At 55.7% G+C, this 10,119-nt stretch overlaps 2 protein-coding genes and 1 non-coding gene across 5 annotated transcripts; all 3 read right to left on the bottom strand.

Moving 5' to 3' along the window:
* Window positions 1-59: 59 nt before the first annotated feature.
* On the bottom strand, window positions 60-2,476 carry RPL32 (ribosomal protein L32). Of its 2 annotated transcripts, none has more exons than XM_075514493.1 (4): window positions 2,340-2,476; window positions 1,311-1,411; window positions 888-1,069; window positions 60-235 (listed from the first exon to the last, which is right to left on the bottom strand). In XM_075514493.1, the coding sequence occupies exons 2-4, from the start codon at window positions 1,404-1,406 to the stop codon at window positions 106-108; spliced, it is 408 nt and encodes a 135-aa protein (XP_075370608.1). In that variant the 5' UTR covers window positions 1,407-1,411; window positions 2,340-2,476; the 3' UTR covers window positions 60-105. The 2 variants fall into 2 exon arrangements, with proteins under 2 accessions (XP_075370608.1, XP_075370609.1); XM_075514494.1 differs by lacking the exon at window positions 2,340-2,476 and adding an exon at window positions 1,899-1,920.
* On the bottom strand, window positions 1,481-1,619 carry LOC142415805 (small nucleolar RNA SNORA7). Its single transcript, XR_012777528.1, has one exon. It is a non-coding gene; the product is annotated as a small nucleolar RNA SNORA7 (small nucleolar RNA).
* A 155-nt stretch (window positions 2,477-2,631) lies between the features above and the next one.
* On the bottom strand, window positions 2,632-9,817 carry EFCAB12 (EF-hand calcium binding domain 12). 2 transcript variants are annotated; one of them, XM_075514488.1, is made up of 7 exons: window positions 9,117-9,817; window positions 8,787-8,981; window positions 7,874-8,027; window positions 6,901-7,127; window positions 6,187-6,400; window positions 5,192-5,357; window positions 2,632-3,895 (listed from the first exon to the last, which is right to left on the bottom strand). In XM_075514488.1, the coding sequence occupies exons 1-7, from the start codon at window positions 9,444-9,446 to the stop codon at window positions 3,694-3,696; spliced, it is 1,488 nt and encodes a 495-aa protein (XP_075370603.1). In that variant the 5' UTR covers window positions 9,447-9,817; the 3' UTR covers window positions 2,632-3,693. The 2 variants fall into 2 exon arrangements, with proteins under 2 accessions (XP_075370603.1, XP_075370602.1); XM_075514487.1 differs by having other exon boundaries at window positions 8,787-9,817.
* Window positions 9,818-10,119: the final 302 nt, after the last annotated feature.

Raw genomic sequence — 10,119 nt, 5'->3', positions numbered from 1 at the left:
CTGCACACGGGCACCAAGCCGAAGTCTTTCCTTTTGGCCATTCAAAACATCCACCAGAGTTTGTTTTTACACTTTATTAAATACATCTTGGCTGTAGAAGCCAGTTTATTCATTCTCCTCACTGCGCAGTCTGGCGTTGGGATTGGTGATCTTGATGGCGAGCTGAGCAGCTCTCTCCACAATTATCTTCCGGTTCTTAGAAGACACATTGTGAGCAATCTCTGCACAGTACGACCTGTTGGAAACAGACTGCCTGTCAGGCTCAGCTCCAACAGCGCTGACAGCACGCCGGCAGCGCTCAGACGCAGCAGAGCACAGAAGCATCACTGCACAAGAGCTGAACCACACGACTCCCACCGCCATTGCCAAGCCTGACCCGTTCTGGCCTGAAGCAGGAGCTCACCTCCAGAACAGCTCGACCCTTCCCCTTTCTTTCTTGCAAATGAAGAGTCAGTAAGAGGTAGTTTTTAATGGTGTTAATTATTACTTACTACTTTGTTTTGAAAGAAAGTGCTACAAGTAGATTTAGGCCTGTGTCTGAACAGATACAAAGCCACAGTTCTGATCACTATTTTATCAAAGTGATGTAGGTACAGTGACACTATAATATCGTATTTTTGCCAAAGGTACGAGTTTGCCAGCCCTGAGGCACCCTCTGTGCCGTCCCGCCAGCAGCACTGCGGCACTAAGGAAACCCAGACGACGTTCGTGCTCCCAAAAGCAACAACTTCCCTCGTCTCCCACCTATGTCTCACCCCACTGCTCTGCCTTTTTGTCTTCCGACCCAGTGCCGTCAGGGACGGGCAGTGCACAGCCCCAGCACAGGCAATGGGCTGCCAGCGACGGCTCTGCACAAGGCAGGGAGCACACAGGCCCTGCAGACTTACTTGTTGCTCATCATGAGCACTTCCAGCTCTTTGACATTGTGGACCAGGAACTTTCTGAATCCCGTGGGCAGCATGTGCTTTGTCTTCTTATTGCTGCCATAGCCAATGTTGGGCATCAGGATCTGACCCTTGAACCGCCTGCGAACTCTGTTATCAATACCTCTCGGTTTACGCCAGTTGCGCTAAAGAAATGCAGAAAATAGTTAATAGTTACAAAATGAGATCAGTCTGAAAACGCCTGCCTCAAGGTAACAGCTCTAGCCAAAACCAGTCTCCAAAGAGATCCCCTGCGCCAGGCTGTTACAGCATGGCCTGTCATTTCAACACTGACCCTTTATGCTTCCATTCACCATCAACCCTAAAGGCAACCACGTCCGACTGTCCCAGAATTAATTTTATAATGAACTTCCAGTGACTTTTTACCTTGATCTTGACATAGCGATCAGACTGGTGGCGAATGAACTTCTTGGTCCTCTTCTTGACGATTTTAGGTTTCACGAGAGGTCTGAGGGCAGGCATGGTGTCTAAGATAAACAGAAGCGGTATGAGAAGGGAAACCTGACACAAAGGCGATGTGTTGCTCCCCTCACAGCACGTGTAGCAGACTATCTTCCACTCGCTGGCCACTCCAGAGGCTAGCAAGGGAATGGGTATTCATCTGCAGTGTCTCTCCCTCCCGCCTCCGAAGCTGGAAGAGCACTGAAAGCTCTCCAGATGCGATCCTGGGAGGTCACGCCTTGCTTAGACGACTTCTGCAGCTGCGTTCGCAGGCATTGCATTCCCCACCCATTATTCTCCTGCCCCACCAACTTAAGAGCCCTTCCAACTCCCCAAAACCAGGCTGCTACAGCGCAGGCAGACTGACAGCGGCCCAAGTTCTGTTCTTGAAGTGACTGAGACACAAACCTAAGACGTTTGCACCTAACGCAAACCTCCTGCGGGTTCAGCTGCGACTGCCGCCCCGGCCAGCCCTCCCCTGCACTAACACCAAAACCTGCGATTTTAGGTCACGCTCTCCGGTTCAACTTTGCTGGGAGCGAAACGCTCGGCGCCGCCCGCGCTCCAGCGGTCCCTGCCCGGGCCCGGGCCCGCCCCGCCACCGTCCTGCGACTGAACGGCTGCACCGTGAGCGCGGCCGAGGCGGCTCCGCCGCGGGCTCCCCGCCGCCCGTGGAAGGGGCGCGGGTCAGGCCCCAGCGCTCCCCAGCTCACGCCCGGCCCCGCTCCGCGGGTGGGAGCGCGCAGCCCGCCGGGGGCGGCTTTTCCCTCCCCCGCCGCGGCCCGCCCGGCCCCGAGCGGCCGCCGGGGAGACCCCGGCCCTGCGGCCCGCGGGGGGCCGGCTCCCCGCGTCCCGGGGAAAAGGGGTGGCGGAGGGGAGGGGGCGCGCCTGCGGGGGGCGGCCGCGCCGGGCCAGCGGCCCCCGGAGGGCGGATGGAGGCGGATGGGGACTCACCGGGTGCGCGATGGCGCCTTCCGCGGCAGGCCCCGCCGAGAGAGGGAGGCGGCGTCGCGCGCAGAGGCTTATGGGATACGCGGGCGGTCCTGCCAGGTGCGTGCGGCGCCGCGGCTGCGCGGAGCGGGCACCGGGGCCGCGCGGGGCACCGGACCGCGGCCGGGAAGTGGCGCCGGGGGGGGTTGTGTCCGGCGGGGACGGCCCCAAAGAACGGATCAGTGCTTCGCCCTTACCCGAACCCTGCGCTCGGTACGGGGCTGCCAGGACCTGTCCGCCGTCACTTCCGCCAGGCTGTGCCCTGGCGCTGCTTCCGCCAGCCCCGCTGGGCGGGCGGGCGCCACCTGGCGGCGCGGCGGCGCGCCGAGCCCGGCCCCTGCCCCGGTACCGCCGGCTCCGCGGCGGGAGCCCCAGGCCGAGGTGCCCGGGCACGGCCGGCGGCCCGGCACGGCGGCAGCTCTGCCCTCAGCCCCGTTTTACCGCTGGCGCCAGGCACGGCTGGGGCAGAGCGCCGTCGCCTCTGGGCCCCCTGCTGCCGCCAGGCTCAAGGGAAACCAAAATCATCCGCCCCAGCCCCTGAGGTTCCAGGCTGCAGCGAGGATGCCCGGGACAGCGCTCCGGGATCCGTCCGCCCGGGCACATGCAGCCACTCGAGGGCGGGCGAGAGCCCAGGGAAGAGCGACGGCTGAGGCGGTGACCTCCCCGGAGCGGCTGCCGTCGCAGGGCAAGGCTCCCCAAGACAGGCCCCGTCCTCAGCCTCAGGGAGTCTGAACTCGCTGGTGTCCCTCTCTCCTGAGACCGGAGCGGAGGCTCGGTGATGCCGGGCCGAGGACACAGCCTGAGCCCTGCTAGGGGTCTGCGCCTGTCCCCCGGCTGCTGCACGGTGGAGCCCCCGGCTCCCCTGGGGCCATCACCGGATGGGGCCAGGGCGGGAGCTGGCAGTGCCAGAGGCACCGAGGGAAGAGCAGGAGCCGGAGCCCGGCAGCGGGCACTGAGCAGGGTCTCCCTCTGCCACCCGCTCCACACACACACTTTAACTACAGCTCTTGCGCTTAGCTTGTGCCCGGGGAGCACAGAGATTGTTGCCTTTCACAAAATACCTGCGCTGTCACTGGACGAGCAGAGGAGCTCCCAGTTGAGAAGTGTATTTTGTTTCCTGTCCAGCTCCTCCACCTTTAACCTGAATATACGGTTTGAGACCTTCGTTTTCTCCATCAGCAGGGTCCAGATCCCATGAGCTGACTGCTGGATCACAAAGCCGCGCTCACATCTCGCGCTGCTGACAGAACAACTTCAGAAGAAATGGGTCTGTCTGAATGCAGCATCTCTGTAGGTCGAGCACCCTCCCTCCCCAGAGTCAGCTGCGGTCAGGGCTGTAGAGGCCAGGACAGATGGGCTTGCTTGAACGGACGTAGCTGAACAAGGCGTGTGCCCTGCCAGGCTCCATTTCGGGTTGGTAAAGGCGTATCTTGTCCAGAAGATGACCTGGCCAGAAGTTATTGTCATTTGACTTGCTCACGTGCGCAAACTTCATTTGCACTTTACTCCTTTGAAACTGCCTGGAAAAAAAAAAAAAGATATAATAACATGTTTTACAGAAACAAAATTCTGGGCAGTTTCACTGCTGCTGCTATGAATGGCAAAAACGAGACTGACAAGAACCAGCTACCAGGACTTCCAGGCTCTGGGAAGCTCTGCCAGAGCTGTGCCCTTTCCGAGACTTTCAAGATCAGAGTTACGAATGGTTTTGTTTGAACAGACTGAGATGATGATCCCCAGTATTTCCTCAATGGCATATTCAACCTGCCAACCTTTCAAACTGGGCTGCCAAATGACCTTTTTGGGGAGAATTTTAATCCAGCTTTTCTTGTGTTAGATCCAAATATTTGCTGCATAAATCGAGTATGTCTGTCATTATTATACATTATTTACATTAGAAATGCCAACTTACAAAGCTGTCTTAAGAGTTGATACACTGCCCATCACTGCAGTATCTAAACACTCTTTAACTAAGATAACAATGCAAGTTGTGCTCTACTTTGCTATGGTTTTTTCCCTCTAAAAGTTTCTCCACCAATCCAAACAGTTTGGATCATTCAATTTTTGGAAAGAGAAAGGTCTTTGCCATTTGGCAGCCCTGGTCTGGTAGGAGGAAGGTGGGATCATGCTGCCTGCCTCTGAGAACCAATTCTTGTACCCCTATAACATTCAGGGTAAACTCAGAACAAAGGCCTCACTTCTTAAATGGGAGTCCAGTCATTTAAGACCTGAGCAGAGCTTTTCTTTTCAAAGTTCTATTTACTGCTTTCTGAAAAAAATCAACCCACGCAAATGGCCGTGAGAAGTTCTGAGGTTAGGTTTAACAACTGAAGTGCAGTGTTTTCAGTGTAACAGAAGAAGGGTAGCTGCAGCTGTAAGGCCACCCAAGATCAGAACGTAAAGCTCGATTCTTTGGGATTGTCTTTCTTCCACAAGAATAAATATTCTCTGAGTGGATTTCAGGCAGTGTAGGGTCAGTCTGAGGAGGACCTTCCGAGGAGAGAAGACTGTCACCTCTGTAGCTCTCTGCAAGTTCAGGGTACAGAACCAGACCCAACTAGACTGTAGTGCTCCTGCCAGGCACCACACACTGCTCACCAGCACCACTGCAACCCGATGACTTCACTGACATAGAGAAGCAGCCGTGCAGCCGAGGGGCGAATCTGCCTCTTGGCTGTCACTGGCTGCTCCCTTACAGCATCCTGACATTTCACCCCAGCACCTCAGTACCGCCTCCAATGCGGTGGGGACCGAGCACAGAGGAGTGACACGCAACAGGGCAGCAGGAGGAGATCCTAAACCCTCTTTGAACAAACCTGTTTTCCGCCTCTTTGGCCTGCTTTCTGGATGCAGTTCTCGATCTGGATGTGCTCACAGGCGATGGAGCGGGATCACGTGCCGAGGTGTAGGATCCTCCAGGCTGCCTGATCTGCCTTATGTCTTCTCCCTCTTTGACGATCTTGTCTCCCGGGTGCAGCAGGGCTGTTGGCAAAGTGCACAGTGAAAAGAAAACAGTCACACTTTGCCGTGTCCCGCGATGGAATGAAGACAGAAGATGCTGAATGCATTTACCCAAGAAAACCCTTGAATTCTTCTGCTGCCCCAGGCCTGTCTCCCAGCTGTCCCCCCATCCAATCCAGATCACCTCTGTTCTAGTCTGCAGTGCTGCCCAGGAGGGGATACGGCCACAGTGCAAAAGAGGAAGGTGTGAGGGCCCCCAAGTGCACTAATAGGACTTAATGGCCCCAACTGGCTCCACTCAGGACCCTTCCCACAGGCGCAGGAGCCCCATCTCAGCTCAACCCTCGCCCTTCAGTCCCACTGATCTACGCTGTAGGTGTAGCAGTCTCCAGCTCAGCCACAGCCGTGTCTGTGCCCGGCCAGGGACCCCGCGGACCCCGACCCACAGACTGACTTCCCAGCTTGACCTTGGACCTGCCACATCACCATAAACTTGCCTGATGACGTGAACTCTTGGTTGAACCTGGCTACCAACCCAGGGGCAGCGGGACAGAGCCCTGCCTGCCAGGCTCCTGCCCAGCCAGCCATGGTATCACACTGGGTCACTGCTGCGCCCAGACGCTGATCTGTAGTGCCCAGACACTGCTCTGTAGTGCCCTTTGCTATCTCAGCCCTGCTCCAGCCCTAATGATTGTTTTCTGATCCTAACCAGCAGCATCCCATTGCCCTGCAGGGCTGCAAACATGCTTCATCAGCAGCCCCTTCTACATGAGCCAAGTTTCTGAGCTTGGGAAGAGGCACGAACGTGTCAGATTTACTACATTCACATCTGCTTTGGTCTCTGCTTTACCTTTTTGCAGCATTAGCTCCGTGAGACGACTGTTGCGTTCTCTGCACAGCTTGAGGCTCTTCAGGTAGGTCATGAAGCAATCCCTGCGGTACTGGTCCACCAGTGCTCCCATGTCACACTCCGCAGTTGATGGCAGGCAGTGCTCATCAATGGCTGCATCCCCAGATCTCACCAGACGACACTTCTCTTTCCATTCTAGCAGGCTGTCTTTGTTCTGCAAGTAAAGGACAGGTCCTGGTTAGGACTGTTGGGCAAGTGCATCTGTGCACTTGCCAAGACGCTCCAAATAAAGTGTTTTGGGGTGAATTAATCAGTGTTACATTTTCGTTTGATCATCTTGCGCTGACCGTGATAACTGAATAGGACAAAGTGCTTATCAGCATCTTGCGGGACAGATCATAGTCCGGTGGGCACGTCAACTTAGTGATCAGGAGGACTCCATCCCCAGACATAAAAATTGTTTCAACATCATCTTTTTCTTGCCATTTACCCATAAAAAATATTAGTCTCACCAAAGCATTCAGAAGCTAAACCAATTGTTTTAGAGGGCTTGTAACACCTCAGCTGCAAGTCCCAGGTGGTCAGGGGACTACTAAGAGGTTAATATTCACAAAAGCTCCCTGCCCTTTCCTTTCCTGCTGTACTGTCCTCTAAACCACCCCACACTTGCCAACGCATGCAGGTGTGCTTGTTTTCCTGCCACACACACCATACCTTCCTCCATCGCTTCCTGTCTCTGAACCGTTTTCCAGTCTCTTCCATTTCATCGTAGCTTAGATATCTGCATTCTGGCTCAGTGTTGACTGGTGGAACTTCTACCAGCATTAATGGTGTTTTGGGCTTGGTAGGAGCACGGGGCTTCATCTCTTTGGCTTTGCCCCCAGCAGAAGTAACACAACTGACAGTTGTGCAAGTGGTTTTATGGAACTGAGCTTGTACAGCTGTGACAGATGAAAAACCAACAAAAAAGCCCAGAGAAACTGTGTTATAAACTAGCAGAAACACCAGGGCTGATCAAGATTTAAGACAAAGGGCTTTTGCATTTCATGCAGACTGGAACTCCCAGCAGACTCAGATCTTCAAATGAAAACATCCTTTAGCTTTTGATCCAGACACAAATATTACAGACTGCCCCATCTCTGCTTTGCATTTCCCCAAAGTGTTTTGCTGTCCATATTCAGTTCTGTGTTTCATGCTTACAAAGTCTGTTTAATCTGCAAAATGGTTAGTGCAATGCAACGGCAGCAAAATGCCTCTTATCTCACAGATGTGAAAACTGCAGCTTAATATGACACGGGTACTGTGAGAAGCCTTCAGGTTTGGGTTAGGTTTGAAAAGATAACCTCTTCTGAATGTGTTTTCCAGCTGCCACCAACAGCTAGAGGAAGGGTCTGCTTTTGATCAGTTGGATGATCAATGCTAACTAACAAAACCCAGTGCAGTACATTAAACCTCAGGGTTCAGATTTTAAGCCAAACCCAAAAGATTGGATAATCTGCCTCCTGCAGTTGGGGTGACTATAGTATTGCACACCTCCTGGACTCTTCAGCTTTTCCCCAGAGAAGTCTCCTTCTGTCTGCTCTGCTACAGGGCAGCGGCCTCAGGGAACCATATTCTGGATGCAGTTTGGTATTTCCTGTCGGTAAGGATACAGAGCCGCTCTCCCAGCACAGTGCTCTCCTCTCACCTGTTTTGGTCTCTCTGGATTGTCCTTTCATCATTTCCAGCCACTGCTTTTGACATTCAATTAGATCTTCATTGCTTATAAAATCCCCCCTCTTTGAGGAAGCCAGGAAGATGATCACAGTCTCCAGGTCTTTGTCGCTGATGGGAACTTTGGTCTGGCAACCAAAACCAAAATGACAAGAGCCATCACAAAAACATCAAGGCCTGTCCCAGAGCTAGGAGGGGCAAACTCTGCAGTTGTTCCACATGCTTTTGCAGGGAAGTATGGCACAGAGAAAACCTGGTGAGGTTTACTTGGGTTTACCAAGTATTAACAGCTTTACCAGACCTTCGCTGCCCTCTGCAGAGCTCTCAGCTGTTACCATGCCGAACTTCCCAGCCCTCGGGGTTTCGAGAAGATACTTTCACTTGGGCTATAATATCAGACTACATCTGAACTGCTAAACCCGAATAGACCTGAAAGTGCTCTTCAGAGCTCTGAACCACTGTTAGCCTGTGGACAGTGATGCTCAACACGAGCAGTGCTGTACAGACATGTGCTGACAGGCAGGGCAGCAGGGATGTACATGGGATTGGTGGGGACAGGTCAAGTATTGACACCAGGAGACTTGATGCCAGTTCAGTGCCTACAGCAGGAGCCCAACAGCCACAGTACTGAGCAGGGACTCTCTTTAGAGACTATGAGGCAACAGTTTAATGTCCTCCTGGGACTTGCTCTAGGTGACATCCAACTTCTCTGCACCATTCCCCTTCAGCTTTCCCCAGGGTGTGGGAGCAATTCTCTGAGGGTAAGACAAGACAAAATGCCCCTTCTTGAAGCTCCACCATTTGCTCCATGGAAACCACTCTGGGTTTGCACACAGGAAAATATGGCAGAGTTGTGGCAGTTCATTCCTTTTCAGTTCCCTACATACCGCTTTGATGATGTGAATGAAGTCTGCTCTCGTGATCTTCCTCCTGTCCATACCAGCCCTCTTGAACACATCCACTATCGTCAGCTTCTGCTTGCGCAGGAGGCTATGCAGCGTGACAAGAGCCGGGGGGTACGGTGCACAAATAAGGGGAAGGCGACCTTCCTGCCAGGGCTGGCAACTCGCTGGTGGTGAGCACTGAAAAAGAGTGGAAAATACCCCGAGAGCACCGTTACCCAGAATCATCATGCCGGCAAGCACTGAGGCTGTGGCAGGGCCCCAGGAGACGCACTGCAACGATCCCAAGGACGGAACAGCACCACAGACACTTACGCCCAGGCTGCGGGTCAGGGCTGATTTGCTTTCAGCCCTCCTGTCTGCCCTGTATGCCTTTATTCTTTCCCAGACTCTTTCTTCCTGACTGCTAAGGGAAGGCTTTCCCATCAGCCATTTTTCTACATCCACAACGCTCTCCAGCTGATATCGGAGCTGCTTCCTCTCCTCAATCCAAGCCTGCAGCTTCCATGGGTCACCTTCTGCATCGGAGGTGATTTCCGGAGGCCTGAGGCTGTCTCCCCGCTCCGGGGGCACCTGTGAGGCAGGCGGGGGGCAGCAGCCTGCGGCCCAGGTCGGCTTGGAAAAGTGCGCAGCTGCCTTTGCCATGGGTGGAACACAACCAACATGCCGCCGGGATTCGGGCGGGCAAAGCCTGCTCGCTGTCAACCGAGGGCGGAGGTCTGGGTATCTGTGTTTTGGACGACGTGGTTTGAAGCGCAGCTCCAAGGCCACCTCCAGCCCGACATCGCTCTAACCCCGGCTGGTTGCACGGCCGCTGCGGGCGACGCGTTCGTTACAGCCGCCGGCCCGGACTCCGCCGGACAGCGGCAGCGCTCCCCCTCCTCCGGCCGCCTCGGGCCCGGAGGGCAGGCGACGGCTCCGGGGAACCCCCCTGTGCCGGGCAGGGCCGCGGCAGCGGGGAGGGCGCGGGGCGGATGGCGGCGGCCCGGCCCCCGCCCCGGCGGCGTCACCCGGAGACGGCCTGCCCCTCCCGCCCCTTGACCCCTGAACCTTGACCCCGCCCCGCCGGTTGCCGTTTCCGCCGCGCAGCCGAGCGTCGCCACGGCAACAGGGAGACCTCTCCCCCCGCCCGCGGGGAGCGCTCACCGGGCCGTCCCGTCCCGTCCCGTCCCGCCGGAGGAAGCGAGACCGCGTCCGGCGGCTCCGCAGGGAAGGGGGCGGGGGGACGGCGGCGCCCGGCAAACCCGCGGCCAGGGAGGAGGCGAAGGCGGCTGCCGGGAGGAGCGCGGGCTCCCTCACCCCACCCGCCAACCGGGAG

Source organism: Mycteria americana, chromosome 11 (assembly GCF_035582795.1).
Source record: "Mycteria americana isolate JAX WOST 10 ecotype Jacksonville Zoo and Gardens chromosome 11, USCA_MyAme_1.0, whole genome shotgun sequence".
Taxonomy (NCBI): Eukaryota; Metazoa; Chordata; class Aves; order Ciconiiformes; family Ciconiidae; genus Mycteria; species Mycteria americana.
This window is presented reverse-complemented; position numbering and strand designations above follow the sequence as displayed.